This window comes from Dicentrarchus labrax, unplaced genomic scaffold (genome assembly GCF_905237075.1).
Source record: "Dicentrarchus labrax unplaced genomic scaffold, dlabrax2021, whole genome shotgun sequence".
Lineage (NCBI taxonomy): Eukaryota > Metazoa > Chordata > Actinopteri > Moronidae > Dicentrarchus > Dicentrarchus labrax.
In genome coordinates, this window is record NW_026136721.1 from 9,946,075 (window position 1) to 9,964,154 (window position 18,080).

Below are 18,080 nucleotides of genomic sequence, written 5' to 3' on the forward strand. Positions count from 1 at the left end.
GTGAGTTAAACCCCCAGTCAACGGACATATTAAAACATAAGGGAAAAAAAGATCTGGACCTTTCAAAGCAATCTTAAACAAGAACATGACTCCTCTCCCTATAATGGGAGATATAAATATGGGTTCAAAAATGTACGATTGTTTTCATTTAACAAAAGCCAAATGACATAATTAGATATGCAAATTAAGATCCTACTTGTCTCCAGCTACTCACAATCAAATGCTTTGATGTTACCCTGATCTGTAGAACCTTTGATGCTTCAAACACATAGATTGAACCAAACATATTTTAGAAAAACTGTAATAGTATAAAGAAAACACCACCCTATCCATGAAATCGAGTAAAGAAAAGCATACAACACTGCTGTCTAGTGTTTGGGGGTTTAAACACTAAATTGTATACAGTGTTTTAGAGAATCGATATCACAATACAATATTTTTCTATAATTTAGTCATTTATGTTGACTCTGTTGTTACTTCCTCTGTGCAATACTGAATAAGAAAAAACAAAAGTGAAATTTGTTTGGGAAAAAAGAGATAAAAGAAAACTTTAGTTTAGCAAATATGTTTGTGTGTCTACGGTACCTGCGGTGTTGGCTGGTGACGGCACAGTGTAGTTCTTCTCTTCTTCTATAAACTGGAGGGCAACTGTACAGAAGTTGCTCTCATATTGGACCACCAGGTGACTAAGTGCTACAACCAGCTCCTGTCAAACACAAACAGAAGAAAATACAAAACACAATGATCATTCAGTCGTCAATATGTCTCTTTTTTACTTTAAGCCAAAAAGGATTTTTCTTGGTATAATGGTGACAGCTGATAAATATCTAATCCAAACATTGCTAATCATTTCTTTAGTGATATTTTTTTTACCTCATTGCCTCCAGCATTGTTTGGTCCCAAGGAGAACCACTTCATATAATATTCCATTTTAAAGCCAAAAAGTATCAAATTATGTTCTTTCAGAAGATCCCTCGCTGAAACTGAATTTGCGGTCTTAGTTGGACTTACTCATATACTGTTTTATTTAAATTTTTCTCAGTTACTTTACCTCCACGCCCGATTCTCTCTCCCTCCCTGATGCAGATTGGCAAATGATTCGAGTTCTGTATTATACTGTGTAACTGTGATATTAGTTATGCAAGAATGTAACTAAACTAGGTACCTTTCACTTGTTTAATATATGTATTAGTAATCTCTGATCTGGAGGTACCTGAAGAGATTTTCTTTTCATGTCATATGTATTCAAGAGGTGCTGAAAACTCCCCAAACCATTATGACAAGCTGAAGTGCAATAAACTGCAACATCTGTTTGACAATCACTAAACCACATATGCCACCCATTATAGTATATTTGCCTGCTTCTCACAGTGATTTATTTTTCTAGTCTTAAAGTAATGGTTTGAAATTTTGGTAAATATGCTTTAATTGCTGTTAAAAGTGAGATGAGAGGATTGATACCGCTCTCATGTCTGTACATTGAGTACGGAACCGGAGCCTGGGACTGGGACCAGGTGAAAACAGCTAGACAGGCTCTGTCCAAAAATATATCGACAAGCACCTCTAATTGGGAGTTACGAACAACGGCCGAGTGCAGTGACTTCCTGCTGCCGGTCGATTGACATATTAGCACAATATTCTGACTTGAACTGTTCTCTTTTCTGCAACAATTAGCTAAGTTAATTGCCTCTAGTCCGCAGCTCATGAACACACAGACATGAGAGTGGCATTAATCTTCTTGTCTAACTCTTTGAAGGCAAGCAAAATGAGTTATTTCCCCAAATTTTGAACTACTCCTTTAAACTATGTCCTGTGGGCTACAGTCTATTTCTTTGTTTCATCTGGAAAATAATATTGTCAATACCCAATGTTGGCTGTGAATGAACTGAATTAAGTCTTTGTGTGGAAGCTCCCACACTTCTTGTTTGTCTTACTATCGTATGCACATAATAATAAAGTAAACTGTATGTCTTTTATGTGTGTGGGTGAGTGTTGTTGTGTTGCAGCGACCTTGCGAACGACAGGGCTTCCATCGTTGATGAGCTGGGCCAGCATCATAGCCACGTTGTGGTCGATGGTGGTGGAGTGGTCCGTCCTCTCAGCAGAGTTTCCCACAAAGGTCCCCAGAGCAAAAACAGCCGCACACCTCACCTGCAGCAACACAAACACAATGTCAAAGGTTGTTTTAAGGGGTTTGGATATTTTATCAGTCTGATTTCCCCTCATCAATGCACAGCTCTGCCTTTTTCAAGTGTGGCCCAAATATTTGCTTGCCAGACTTATTCAAAAATGTTCTGTGTTGTGAGACCAGTGGATGAAAGCTGGGGAGGTAAATATTTTTTAATCTTCTCTTAATGTATCATTATGAAATGCCCTGGAGATGATCAGTGCTGGGTGCTCCTGTGAGCTGCTTTTGGTCACTATAACTCATTACTTTCTCTTCCCGCTTCATTGGATGTTTCCTCCAAACTTGCTGTCGTACAGAAGGAATTTTCCATGAGGAATTAGTCTCACACACTGAACGAAATTACAGCACAAGAATGAATATTTGGGTATATTATTTGTTGTTGTAACAGAAAACATTTTTTCGTAGGCACCAGGATGCATCATCACAGCTACTTTTTTAATCTAGTGATGCTCCGGCACGCAGATGTTGCTTTGATAGGGTTTGCTTTGCCCTAATTAAAATGATCAGCTGAAACATTTCAGATGGATATAGTCATTTTCTTTCTAAAACCTGGAACAAAAAACAGTCATAAAAGCACTGCGTCTTGAAAGCAAATTAAAATACAACACTGTAGTACTGGAAAGCATCTTAATCTGCCATCTTCACTCAGGCGTGTCTATTCCTTTATGCACTGGAATATATAGGACTTAGTAACATATATCTCTACAATCGAAACAAAGATGTGTTGAATTAAATCTATTTTTGAAGCCACTGTTAGTGATGGTGTTGTATTGCATACCCTTATATTATAACCCCACTCACTACAAATCTATGGGAATGTTTGAGTACCGGTGCTTTTGCTGCACATGCTCAAAAATGACAACAATGATCAACGGCCCTGTGACACATGAACTGCTGAATGCTTTTTTTCAGCACAATAAAATGTGAATCGGTGCTTGTTTCTTTCAATTGTTGAGCAAAGTTAACTGTTTTTTCAATAAATTTGTCTTCTCTGATTTGTACTGCAGTGTTTCTCCAAAGGTTTGTCAGGTTTTTTGTGTTTGGTTGGACGGAAATATACCTACAGTAGCAACACAGCTACACATATTCTTCTACATATATTTCTTTGAGGGGGAGTGCATATTTCTATAGTATATTTTACACCTTTATTGATAGAGGGGGAGAAATAGGAAATAACATACAAAAAAAAGTCTGCAACTGGCACCTCTGAACCTCATAAACTTGAAGGTTGTATTTGTTGCAGGGCAATTGTATTTGTGTCCAACTCCTGCATGTCTTGCCAATATCAGCACTGCTATGCTGAATAAATAAATCACAAACAGAAAATATATATCTTTTATGCTTTTCTTTAAAGTTAACTCTAAAGTCTCATGAAGATTAAAATCTCCTTTTATAGAGAAACCTAGCCAAGGAGGCAGCATAAAAAAGTTTCACCACAATGAGTACAAATATCAGGCCTAGAAAAGTCTCGTCACAAAAGAGCATACACAATATACAAGATAAACTTTGAGGTATTTTATTGGAATTTTATTTTGTTATTTACAAAAACCATCTACTGTAAATGGACTTGAACCTCTCACCATTTAAAGTCTTATTGTACATTCTTCCAGGTGGAATGGGCAGCATTTTTAAAACTTTTTTGCCTTTCTCTCTGTCCAGTGACTTTGCAGTTGGCATGTCAATACCTGTGTGTCTGTGTGTGTGTGTGTGTGTGTGTGTGTGTGTGTGTGTGTGTGCTGTAGTGACTTGCAAACTATGACTAAGCAACATCGTCATCTTAGTTGTGTCCCCTCAGACATAGCTAAGATAATGATTTCTTAGACGTAATCAAACTCTGCTTAGTCAGTGATCTCTGCTCCTCCTTTCACTTTCTGTCCCTGTTCAACTACTCAGTCACAATCTCTTTCTTCACTCAACCCCACAAGGCTCTGGGGGACACACACAGCAGCATGTGAGGTGTCTCCATCAAACACCGGAGGAGAACTTTAAAATGCAGTCATTTATCTGTAAATGTGCTATTTCTTAACAGTCAGTTATGATCAGTCAGTCTGAGTCTCCAGTGGCTTTAAAAAAACACAAACACTCCTAATGTAAAATAAATGAACAACCTGGAAATACAACTGAAAAAGTATGTCTCTGTGTGTGTGTGTGTGTGTGTGTGTGTGTGTGTGTGTGTGTGTGTGTGCACTGGCAGATGTGTCTGCAGACCTCAGTTTCAACTCTACAGCCAAAGCAGCTGTCTGACCAAGGGAAGGAGGAAGTTTCTGCTGGAAACAGATGTTCCTTGTGTTTATGTGTGTGTGTGTGTGTGTGTGTGTGTGTGTGTGTGTGTGTGTGTGAAAACTCATGCTAATATGTTTGGCGTGTGTGAGTTAGGGCACCAAGTGTCTGGGTGAGCTTCAGGGCAAACTCTGCCTCACTGTCCCTCTGGTCCACACACGACCCTGTCAGATGCTTACCGTCCTGTTTTAACACAGAGGATCCAAACAATTTAAAGCCAGTGTGGGTCAGCTCCGAGTGTGTGTGCTTTTTTTCTTTTTCATGTGTGTATGGAGGATTTCCATTCCCAACAAGTTCCATTGTTTTTACAGTATACTTTTACTCTTGACTTGAATACAAACAAGAAGTTTTGTGTTTAGCAGGTTGTGTGTCCTAGTGTTACTAGTCAGGACCTATAGCTGTCAATAAAGACACTCAATAAAGATTGGTTAGTTAATTAGTTAGTTTTATTGTGTGGCTTTTAAACCATTTAAAACAAGTCACACAATAACACAAACAAACTGACCGACTGAGGTAGCGGTAGATCACAAACTCCCGTGTTCTGTCAGGTCAAATTACTGTTTTTGTCAATGGAGCCGGTGGCTTCAAACAGAGTGATATAATTTTGTATATTATTACGTATATATATATTAATGTTTTTTTAACAAACAGAAACAGCAGTTATCTTAATCTTCAACAAAAAGCACTATCTCTGTAGGGATCCTTTCCATAACAGGGCTGTGTATTGGCAAGAATCTGGCGATACAATAATCATCAGGATACAAGGGTTATGATTCAATATATTGTGATGAAGTATGATACTGTAAGCTAGTAAATATATTGTGATTTCCTAAAAAAACGTAAAAATAGTATAAAGAACACACCACCATATGAATAAAACCTGAGAAACCAGAACAGAGGGGTCTGCATTTGTATGCATTTTTACAATATCACAAAACAAAATATTGTGATAGAATATTTTCTTAATCCCTAATTCCATAATGTTGTTAGAAGTTATAACAATGTGAGCCTGTCAGAGGGAAAAACCAGCACTTCAGCGGATGTGCACTGACGGTGCACAATTGCCCCAAAGGATTATGTTGCAGCCTGTTTCGCACAGTACTCATTTAATACTGGACCAATTTCAAAAACTGCTGTCTGCATTAGTCACTTTGACACCAAATACATAAGAAAAAATAGGGTTGAGGTTGAAAAATGCACAAGTTTCCCTTTTATTTCAGTTTGTATTCTTCCTGAAACTTTAAGATTTGAGGAGACTGTAAGACATTATCAGCTTTTCTAATTAATGGACAGCAAATATTTGGAAGCCACATGGAGAGCCTCCTATCGGGGATTGGGTGACAGAGTTGCTGCACATCAAAGAATGTCATACAGGATATGTAAAAGGACACAAAACTTTTTCCTCAAGTGCAACATGTATATTTATTTAATAATTTCTTCCATGCGGGAGTTCTTTGGTACGTTCTCTCAGAACTGAATCGTTTCTTTTTCTCTTTATTTCAAAGAAAGCATTTTCTTTGTGTTTAAGTGTGGTGGGGATGGGATATTGGGGCAAGTTCTGTTTGGAAATAGCATATATTTTTTCTCCTTATTTACAGTACTGATGTTATATCTAAAAATAGGAATTTCAATAAAAAAATGTTTTATTTAAAATACTTATATAACTTAAAATGCTTTATTTAGCTGCGATCAAGATCTAAGTTTTAGTCATAGACTTTGTCCTTTATGCTTCTACCTTCAAAAACAAGCAAAATATTGTGTAAAAAAAATGCCAACAGGGTCATCAGCAATGGCCTGATAGGACTGTATAGAGTACAAAAGACTGTCTGGCTGTACAAAAAATGTGTCTTATTCTTGAATTAAGAAAAGCAATCGAATTATAACACTTTATCTTGGAACATGCATAACAGTCTAAGCAAATGGTGCTTACGTTTCTAATCTTAGATAACCATGCATGATTTCATTATCTGTAAAACGTAATATTAGGGCTTCTTGAATTGCCCTTTTTGCAGAGTAAGAAAATGATCAAAAACATCTCCACGTACTTTTCCACTCTGGTATTAACCTCTTACCTCTGGGATGGGATCCGACAGCAGGGTGTAGAGCTTCTCGTGGGCGCTGTCCCGAACTCCACACCAGCGGGCCGGATCGAAGTTCTGCCAGATGCGGCCCAGGCAGATGGCCACCCACTGACGGAGCAGAGGGTGGGGGTCTGACAGCTGCTCCAGGCAGTTGGCTATCAGGTTGCCCTGCAGGCAGGCCTCCTGGTGGGAGAGGAGGAGTGGTGCAGAATGATGAGTGTGAGAGATGATTTTAGGTTTTAAAAAGAGGGGGATGCCCAAAGACGAGTACATTTAAGAAATGGAAGAAGATTATGAGGTATGAAGTAATTGTCACAAACTTGACTTGACTAGACCTGAAAGTGTGGTAGTGAACACTGTCCTGACAGTTTTTTACTTTAATAAAAAGACAATATGCGCATTATATCAGTCTTAACCCTCCTGAGCGGCACAGAGGCTCCTGGCTGGGGGCAGACTTGTACCTCATTAGCCAGTTAATCACCACTAACCTGTAACCCCACGCTGTGCAATGGACAAAAAGATTATGAGCTCTGCAGCAGAATGACTTCTTCCTTTGAACCCTTCAGCCCTCTTCAGATCTTTTTTTGTGAACAAAAGGTAATTGGTCCATCAAGGTTTGAGGCCGTCTTAAGTACGATGGAAGAGCTGGTATGGCTCAATTCAAATCCTTTTAAAAACCTTTCTTTCTGATTGATTTATTTTGTGCAGAGCATTAACGAGGGCACTCCTTTCTTGTTTTCAGTTGCCTTTCTGTTTATAATTTTCATGAGGCAACACAAGTAATAAAATATGTGTGTCGAGCATTACAAAAGTAAAGTACAGGCCCGGTTGGAATTACCTGTACTACAATGGTTCACAGGGTAATGTCAACTATGTTAATTCCATCAGAGCGGTGTTTTTTATATTGCATTTTATATTGCTTTTTTCGATATGTCTATGTTGTTCTCTTTACTTATTGTGTTGTTACTGTGTGTAATGCTGCTGCTACACTGCAATTTCCCAGCTTGGGATCAATAAAGTCTGTCTGTCTGTCTGTCTGTCTATCTATCATCCATCTATTTATCCATCTTGTATTCACCACTCAGCTGCTCCCGGTTTTTCTTTCTAACAGAAATAGTTTTGATTCACTTTTTGATTCCAGTCACTTCTACTCTGGCATGCTTTTGTTCAGCATTAACACTTCCTGCATATGTTTTTACATTACCAGACAGTAAGGCTTTTACTGTGAAAAATATCTGCCTCAAGTGTTGTGTTTAATTAATTCTCATCTACTGAATCTTCAATCTGTGTCAATCAGATTTAAAGCTACTGTCAATAAAACTCAATAATTCTTGTTTCACGTTAAAAGCATACCAGGAAAAGGAGCCATTGCAAGTCTTTAACTGGAAAACAATGGGAAGGAAGTGTGAGTATTTTATTAAGTAATTTCTGCCTTCTCCATTTACAGATTAGCAGATCGGTCTTAAGCTGTTGTTATGGAATTCAACTCTTCCTATATAGATGTATTATAGTAAAAGCCTTGCAGTGGCTTAAATCACTTGTTTGTTCCTTTTATCTGGGAGGATTTTAACGCTTAACAGGAAGTGTTCACTTTGAGCAGCTTAACAAGAATCAAAAAATGTGCAAAACAGAACCGGCTAGAATGAATGAAAACACAAATTCTGCCCATAAAGAGCATATAACGTGAAATTAATAAATATTTATTTTGAATTCTTATAATTTTTGATAGCCTTTTGTGATAGCCTTTATGTTCTATGAAAGCCAAAGCATGTTTGTTTGGGTGACAACAACACAAATACAGTCATGTGCGTCAATGCTCGGCACTCTGATGATTCCGCAGCCTCAGATGTTCCTTGTGAACATAAAAGCCTTTAACGCAACACCTCATATCCACATGAACCACAACAAATGGACCCCTTTAGTATGCTGAGAATCCATCTTTGTCTCCTACAGACTGAGGCATCACAACAACAAATCTTTTATCAGTGGTGACACAATGCGCCCTCGTCTCCTCATCCCCCCCGCTCTACTTTCTTCAAGTGCCTCAGATTGCTAGCGCATTGTTCCCTCAGCTCTGATGGAGCCTCCCAGCTGAACCCCGAGAGCGGGAATATTAAGACGCCAGAGTTCGGTGACATGTTTGCAACAGTGCTGCCGCAGTAATGAGCGCTGTTGTTGAAAGTAAGAGGGATAAATAATGGAGACGTGGAGCCGGCAGAGAGTCTCTGTAATGTTGGGGATCATCTATTATTTACAGGCCTGTGAGAGAAGGTAGGAGCATTAAGGAACCGTGGTATTGGAGAAGAATGGGTGTTTGAGTTTGAGAGCACATATAGCTTTCATGATTTGTTACATTTATATAATATTGAGAGAGAGAAGTAATGTAAGGTATGTCAAGAAAAAAATTAATGAGTCAAATAACATTAACAACTAGACAGAAAAATAACCGCAGAGAGCAGGAGAGAGCAAGCAAAAGGGTGTGATGGTGGGATATTTCTTTGTGGAAGTGTGCGTCAGTGAGTGTGTGCTGGAAATGACGAGCTACATCATCCCAACATCGCACCCTTGGACGTTTGATCAGCCTCAGACACAAAGGGCTTCTGGGATTGAACACCGGAGGCCAGGAGCAGGCCGAAGTGACACTTTGCGGTGATAAAATGTCACCCTGGAGGTGGCTGTGACGGAGATGGAGATTATAGAGGTGACTGTTGGTGACAAAACCGTCACATAACCAATATCTCCAGGAAATACACAATGGGCGATAGAGTAATCTCTCAAAGTGACGGCTGGCTCCAAAACAAGCCGCTGAGGGTTCTGGTGAGGGAAGTAAATTAATAATATTGTACGTTCTCCCTTTGGGATTCTGGCAGAACCAACAGACAGCAGTGCGGAAATACACACACATACATCCAAACATGCTTACACACACACACACACACACACACACACACACACACACACACACACACACACACACACACACACACACACACACACACACACACACAGACACACACACAGACACAGACATACCTGTCCTGTGTTGTAGCTGTTGACAATAACAGCCAATATGAACACAGCCATGGTTCGATGCTCAGCCTGTAACAAAGAAAGTATATAGTAAAGTTACTGTCTGGAGCTTTTCTGTTCAACTCCTTTCAGTGAAGTCAAAGAGGCCATGTTGTGATTTTTGGGGTGAAAACAGAGTTTGTCAGACAGAGAGTGAACAGAGAGGTGCTGCAGCAATGGCCAATATGAGAGATACTGAGAAAACGGATTTTTTTTTAATTTATTTTTTTATTATTATTATTTATTTTATTTGAACAGGGACAGTGCACAATAAAACATTAACCCTGTATATAACAAGGAGAGATGCATTGCACCGGGTTTTAGCAAATTGCTGTTTTCCACCCGTAGTCTCTGGGCAGGTAAATGGAACATACAATAAATTAAAAACAGTTACTAAATTCACAGTTGTGCAAAATTTCAATTACAAAGTTAGGAATACACACATTCCCACATCATTAAAACAATTTAAAACAATTTACCCCCCTCCCACCAACTTTTATAAATAAATATGACCCCCCCATCAAACACACACACACACACACACACACACACACACACACACACACACACACACACACACACACACACACACACACACACTCACTCACTCACTCACTCACTCACTCACTCACTCACCCACCCACAAATGTGCTCTGTTGGAAGTGTGTTCCATTGATTTGTGGCAACAAAAGAAAACGATGATTTACCAAATGAAGTCCTGTGTTTAGGAATACTGCACTCTCCCCTGGTAACTGATTGGGTAGCTCTTGTTTTTTCTGAGCAGAGTGTAACCATTTTTTTCAAAGGAAGAGCAGTAGCATTATGAATGATTTTAAAACAGTAGACATACATTTGTGTGCATTATTAGATTTTCAAGATTTAAAATACTATATTTGTTGAGTATATGACAGTGATGATACTGACGTGTTTTTTTGTCGTGAATCTTAAGGGCACTTTTATATAATGATTCAAGTGGTTTTAAGGCTGTTTTACATGCCAACTTGTCATGCAATAGAAAAGATGTGGGAGAATCATTGCATTTAAATATGTATGTGATGCTTCAACAGTAAGAGAGTTTCTTATGTGTCTGTAGTTTATGAGGTTAAATTTCAGTGTGTTACTCAGCTTTTTAACATGATTTTTAAAACTAAGAGTTTGATCAAGGGTAACCGCTAAATATTTTAATTCATCCACATTTTTGATTTTTTGCCCATTTACTAAGATTTCAGGACAATCCCTGAGTTTGCTCCTGTTTGTAAAGAACATGGTTACAGTCTTTTCAACGTTTAAGGTCAAACAGGAGTTGTTTAGCCATTCAACAACCTTCTGCATTTCCTTCGTTAATTTCATTGCAACCTCAGTTGCATTTTTCCTGTGAGTATATAACACAGTATTATCAGCATACATTATTAAATCGACATCATTACACACAGATGGAAGGTCGTGCTGAAAAGCAGCGGCCCTAAAACTGACCCTTGTGGCACTCCCAGGGTGCATACTTTAAATGGGGATAGACTATTGTTCAACCTCACACACTGATGCCAGCCACTCAGGTAAGATTTAATCTAATTTTGTGTGTCTATGGAAAGGTCATAATTTGTCAGTTTGTTTAATAGTATGTCATGATTAACTGTGTCAAAAGCCTTGCGCAAATCAAGAAAAACTGCTCCCACCACTCCTCCCTGATCTAGGTTTGTTTAAGTTACTTCAAGGAAGTAGCAGCATGCTGTTTCTGTTGAATGCTTTTTTCCTAAACCCAAACTGCATAGGATGTAAAAAAGCCCTGGAATCAAGGTGAGCAATTAGTTGTTCTGCTACAACCTTTTCAATGACCTTTGAAATGGCTGGCAGGATGCTAATAGGTCGATAGATACTAACTTCCTGTTTGTCACCAGATTTATACACAGGGGTTACTATAGCAGATTTCAAGGCACTGGGAAAAGTGCTCTCATCAATAGATTTGTTTATTATTTTAGTTAAAGCAGAGGTTATAGATTCTTTATGATTTTTTAGAGAGGCAGTATCAAGACCATATGTCTTTTGCTTTGCTATTAGACAGGGGTGAGAGGACCTTTCCAATCTTTATATCATTTGTTGGTGTTATACGAAAGGCAGAACTGTCACAAACTAAGGAGTGCTGAGGGTGGATCTTTGGAAAATTCTGACCCAATGTTTGCACAGAATTTAAAAAATAATTATTAAAATTTGTAGCGACAGCTAGGCTATCTTCTTGAATATTTCCATTTATTTTAAGCTGTATGCTATCATATTTGAATCATTTGATCATTGAAGCATGTCAACCTATTATAGTCAGTAACCTGAGAATTAGCATAGTATGACCTCTCATAATACCATGTATCATAATACCATACCATAATAACATGGGTCACTTTTTTCACAAATGTATTAATAGGACTGGTGGATACTCACTGGCATGTAACTGTCAGCAAGCACCGACAGAAAGTACTTGTGTCCGTTGTCTTTCACCAGGTCAGCTTGACATGACTGCAGAGACAGAGGGAGAGAGAGAGAAAGAAGGGGGGGAAAAGAGGGTTCAGGTCAGTGCAGATGTTGCTCAAGGTCACCATCCACTCATACAGCATTCACAGCAGTCCTGTCATAGGGAGTATTTGTCCATTTCTGCTTTCTCCCATGGCAGTGCCAGCAAACCATGAATGAATATTGATGGCACACTGTTTTTAGAAAAAGTCTTCTATGTAGGCATCTGGGGAAATAAAAGTGTCCAGACGTGTATTGTCTATGATTCTGAAGCATTTTACTTATTCCCAGCTTTAGTATTTATTCAATATGAAACATAACTTGCAGATAAGCTTACTGGTTGAGATGAAAGTCAGTGTGATTGAAACATTAACAAAAAAAGAGCGTGCCAATTTCCCATTTTATTTTGATTGAAACCAACCAAGCATCAACATAGAGTTATTAATCTGTCATTAAAGTCTAACCCAGATTATATTGCTAAAAACATATATATAATACATCATGTACATGAGCATGGCTGGTCTTTTCAGTCATTGCAAAATAATCAGTGCAAGAAATACATACATATTTAGGTCCCTAACATCATAATGCATGTATTCACACCAAATGCACCCTGACTATTCTTTGGTATTTCTGCCTATTCACACACTTTTTCTCTCATTCCCTCTGTCTGTCATTATGTGCAGCAGACAGAATTCACATAACGACAATAAACCTGTCATGTAAAAAACACGGATAAAATAAAAACTTCAAGACAATAAGGATTTAGAGGAGATGAGGCAGAATGATTTTAATGTTTGTGAGTGTTTTATATAACTTACACTGTCCACAGCGAGGATTTTAGCCCAGATGAAAACCAGCAGCGGCCGCAGCTCTCTGGCTGAACTCTGGAGCAGCTTTAACACGTAGGGGAAGATCCCCACAGACAGGGCCTGGAAACACACACACACACACACACACACACACACACACACACACACACACACACACACACACACACACACACACACACACACACACACACACACACACACACACACACACACACACAAACACAAACACAAACACAAACACAGAGAGCTGGTGTTTATAGAGCAGTTTTGATCCAGGCCTTGCTGCTTGCCCAGGTTTGACCACCAAGACACACCTGTGGTTTGAAATGAAAATATGTACACAGGAATGGAATTTAGCTCAGCCGGAGTTAGGATGATAACTGTAATTTTGACCTGACTTCTAATGTCCGTCAATAAGATGAGTTTGCCTTTTGGAACATTCAGTATGCTACTAACTTGGTCTGTGAGTGACAGCACAATGCAGTAAGGGCTGGAAGCCTAGTGTTGATGTCAAATTAAATAAACTATACAATATATTAAGAACAGTATTGCTGTGGATCTTTCAAGTAATGAAAAGAATTGAATATCAGAGGTATTATTCTGGCTTGCTGGGTTAGAAGTCAGCTGCAGCAAAATGTTTCCTTTCAAGACGGGAGATGCTGTCTGTTAACAGAGCAATTTATTTTCTGTTCAGATGAGTGTGACCTGTCAATCACAGTAAACAGGCCTCCAAATACACAGCATTTCTTTGTCAAGCCATAAAAATAGCTTTTTGCATTCCAAAAAAAGGCTTTTTCAAGTTCTTCCTGAGAGTTATGGAACTGCAGCGAGAAAACAACTAGCTTAAACTAGCTTAGCATAAAGATTGTAGGCAGGGGGAAACGGCTAGCATGGCTCTGTGTCAAGTTAAAAAATGCAATTCAAAACACCTCTAATTAATAGACTGTTTGTTTAATGTCTACAGTGTGCCAATATGTGAGTTTTAGAGGTGTTGGAAGGTGTATTTATTTGCTTTAAAGAGAGTCGGGCTAGCGGTTTCCCACTGCTCCCAGTTTTTATGCTAAGTTAAGTGAACCATGTCCAGACTCCAGTTCCACACTTAAAGGGATAGGTTCACAGTTATTAAAGTCTGTCTAAAAACAACAGCCAGGTGCTCTTATGAATACTGGAACAGGGTTTGGTTTCTGTAATCCTTCTTCCTGTTCATACTGGCCATTAAGAGATCCCTTCTTAATGTGCTTCCAATGTACGGGGACCAAATCCACAAATCCTTTATCTATGGCTAATGTGAGGCTTCAGTAGTCTGTTCCTTTAGATCTTCAGCTTTTACAGCCCTTTTAGGATAAAATTCCCTCACTGTGTTTCTATGGACAGTGTGTCCTTGTTGAACTACAGTGGAAAGTTAATAAAAAAAAGAGGGAACGTTATATAAAAACACTAACTTTGGAAGATGCTCACTTTATTTGTATAAGTCAGAAAACTGAAGCACCATATTAGCGCACATTTTTTAATGCATTTTTGCACAGAACAAGTAATGTTCAGGAATCTCTTCATGTTGAGTATGATTAAGTACAGCAGTCATATAAGACAGACTTACATGAAATATACTTGTATAATTGTAAACCTACCCTTTAATACACAGAAATGAGAGTGGCATCTATCTTTTCATCTAACTCTTGTAAAGAAAGATTTGTCTTACAAAACAAAAGTTTTTTTTCTTGGAGGCAGCGTCTTGCAGCATTTAGAACGTCTCTACCTTAAAGAGTCAGTACATCCTAATGACAAAAAGATGTTTTCTCACTTCACTGGTATCTAGCATTGCAGACTTTGGTTTTATGTGACGAGATTTTGACATTTTATTTGAGATGTCATTTTTTTGTTGCTTTAAATCACCACAAACAAGATGCATTTCACCTTTATTGTATTGGGTTTTGAGGCAGAAATCTCTAAAGTGGATATAACAAAAGCCCAGCACATAAAACTGAAAATTGACACCACTTAAAAGCTTGGCTCTAATTTTCAGCCAAATTTGTTGCTGCTTGGTGGAAATATGATCTAGCTATATCAATGCACATCATTTTATGCTAATGTAATAATTATTTTGTTAATGTCTGTCTGTCTTTTCAAACTAAACCATTATTTTTAAACAGGCACACTATCTGAACACACCAGACTGACGGCCCAGGGACCCAGATCCAGAAACCGTCCGAGCAGGTCTAGAGCTCGCAGCCGATGCACCTGACTCAGGAGGACCTGAAAAAGAAGAGAGGTCAGAGGTCAAATGTGCTGTGGCCAAGCCGAGAGGAAGCTTGAGATTAAAAGGAAGAGGAGGAGGAGGAAGGACAGCAGGAGAAACGGCAGAGAGGGTGAGGAGGTGGAGTGAAACAGGTGGCAATCCCACCACTCCTGCTAACACACTGGCACCAAGTCGTACTTGTTTACTGTGAGTGTGAGTGTGTGAGTGTGTGAGTGTGTGTGTGTGTGTGTGTGTGTGTGTGTGTGTGCGTGCAAAAGCATTCGTGCGGGCGCTTGGGTGCCATTTCACTTGGCTTCTGAAGGAAGGTGCATTTTTGGTATTTTGGTATGTATGAGTAGATGCAAAGCACCGTTGATGCGGGATCACGATGTAGCAGTTTTTGGCCGAGGGGAATTATTTTAAGGAGGCATATGGTATGTGCTAAAAATGTAAGTGTTTGTGTGTGTGTGTGTGTGTATGCAGCATTAAGCACAACGCTGCACAGAGTCTCTGGTCACTGGTCCAACCCCATGTGACTGTCCCACAGTGTGTGTGGGAACAAGCATATGGAGGAACCCAGGCCCACACACACACACACACACACACACACACACACACACACACACACACACACACACACACACACACACACACACACACACACACACACACACACACAGACACACTTCCACCAACACATGATATATTATTAGCATTCTCTGTGACTTTAACCTGGTGAGTGTAAACCACGCTAACAGAAGGAGGCCAGGGGAAGACCGGCCCAGGGTTACCTCCAGCTCCAAGGAAGAGCGTGGGAACAAGAACATTTGCGTGTGTGTGTGTGTGTGTGTGTGTGTGTGTGTGTGTGTGTGTGTGACGTAGGTGTGTGCTCTATAAAAATAAGAAAAGCCAGCAAGCAAGAATTCAATCTAAACCTCTCCTGATCCGAGCTTCTCTTTGTCATGATTCATCTTTTCGACCCGATTTGACACAGACGTCAGTGAATATTCTCCATGCTGTCTCTCTCTCACACACACACACACACACACGACCATGTGATTCAAATACCACATTAACATACGTGTGTGATGTCATCATAGCAGGGATAAAGACACAATCTCTGAGGAATGCTGCTGTATTAAAACAAGAATGTGTGTGTGCGCGGATATTTGTCTTCGGTCCCTATTTGCTTAACATCTTGACTCCTTTAGTGCGATGAGTAAGCACTTCCCATCACCCCGCTGTGTGTACGAGCGGTGAGACACACGCCGTCATGTTATCACATGATGCGCGCCTTAATCACTTCACTGACACCTAATGGCAAATGTGTGTGAATGTGAATGTGCTGCCTCTACCGTAACATCACAATTTAGAGACGCCGTAATCTGTTAATCCTTCCTGGATGAAATGGCTGTTGTCAAGACAACGCCGCATGCATCTCTCCTTCCTGAGCTCTGTTGTCCTCCCTTTGCTCATTTCATTAAAGAGCATTATTGATGGAGCACTCTCTGTTTCCCATTTCTTGTCGCTCTTTGCATCCCTCAAACGAAGCCAGATTATATTTTGGCATCAAATTGTAAATCCTCCAAGAGTGTACGGCAGTCTTTTAAGTTCATTCTTATGCAACTGTGTGCTTAAAAGGGTATAAAACCTGTTTATGTGTCCATCCGTTACATCAGAGAGCGTGAAGTAGCCTTGAGATTACTTTGCCCTCACGGTGTATAGCTGCATAATGTTGCGTAATCTTAAAGGCTACTGCTGCTCCACATCAACAGCAAACACACACACACACACACACACACACACACACACACACACACACACACACACACACACACACACACACACACACACACACACACACACACACACACACACACACACACACACACACACACACACACACACACACAAACACAAACACACACACCATCCAGCGCTCCACAATCAGTCTGCCTTTTCCTCGGCTTTTAACGGGTCCCGACAGAACTGCTGTATGGACGGGCTGCGGCTCGCAGTGCGCTGAGTCAGCAGGAAATTACCATTCAACACGACAGCCCTCACTACTATGGTGTGATATAATACAACACCACAACTGTACGGCCCCACGGGATGGTGGTGGTGGTGGTGGTGGCGGCAGCGGGATGATGAGGGAAAGGGAGAGGAAAAACAGGCCTTTGCTGTAACTCGGCTGACGCTCAGCACAAGGTTTTAGCAACATTTCACCCCAATTAAAGCATTGCAAACATATTTAACACCACTACAGGGGACACAGCAGCCACTGCTCTTGTGACAGCCTTTGTTGCAGGGTTGTCATGAGGAAAATTGGCCTGCAAACGCTGAGCTCAAATTACAGAAAGAATTTCTGCTGGCAGATCCAAAGTGGCGACCCGGAGGAAAGAATGTGTTGCGTAAAGGAGGGGAGGGAGCGAGGGGAGCGGCAAGAGGTAATAGTGCTGCTATAATGGTAATATTCTAAGCTAATGATGGACTCCTGGCAGGTGATGTGTGTGCTTAAGATGCTCTTGCAGCAGAGTTTGCTCATGCATAATGGAGAGTAAAGCCCCTTTTCACACATGGAATCTGTTCTGCAACACTGCTGGCTCAATCTATCTGTTGGAGAAATTACATTTTGGCAGTCAAACACAGGTCTCAATCACACAATTCCTCTATTCAAGCAGTTCAAACAGCTGCATTGCTTTGTATGATATTTGGTACCTCACTCACAAGTGGAAGTGTTAGTACGGCTGAGAACAGCCAAGAGCTGGAAAATAATATCAATGAAGAGTACTCAGTTCTCTTGAAAACTTATTTTGCAGCTCAGTGTTCCTCTCTGTGGCTTATTAACAGACACTGCCGGTTCTCATAACTAACCCTAGTCCCTTGACACATTT

At 39.9% G+C, this 18,080-nt stretch overlaps 1 protein-coding gene across 4 annotated transcripts in view; it reads right to left on the minus strand.

The window, feature by feature from the left end:
• Positions 1 to 18,080, minus strand: part of rptor (regulatory associated protein of MTOR, complex 1) — a 187,389-nt gene that overhangs the window by 45,486 nt on the left and 123,823 nt on the right. For all 4 annotated transcript variants that reach the window (XM_051383914.1, XM_051383912.1, XM_051383913.1 and 1 more), the window contains exons 13-19: positions 15,120 to 15,203; positions 12,939 to 13,049; positions 12,049 to 12,123; positions 9,583 to 9,648; positions 6,541 to 6,732; positions 2,011 to 2,151; positions 586 to 706 (exon numbers count right to left, since the gene is read on the minus strand). In XM_051383914.1, the coding sequence (XP_051239874.1) occupies positions 586 to 706; positions 2,011 to 2,151; positions 6,541 to 6,732; positions 9,583 to 9,648; positions 12,049 to 12,123; positions 12,939 to 13,049; positions 15,120 to 15,203 (790 nt within the window). The remainder of the gene's footprint in view (positions 1 to 585; positions 707 to 2,010; positions 2,152 to 6,540; positions 6,733 to 9,582; positions 9,649 to 12,048; positions 12,124 to 12,938; positions 13,050 to 15,119; positions 15,204 to 18,080) is intronic.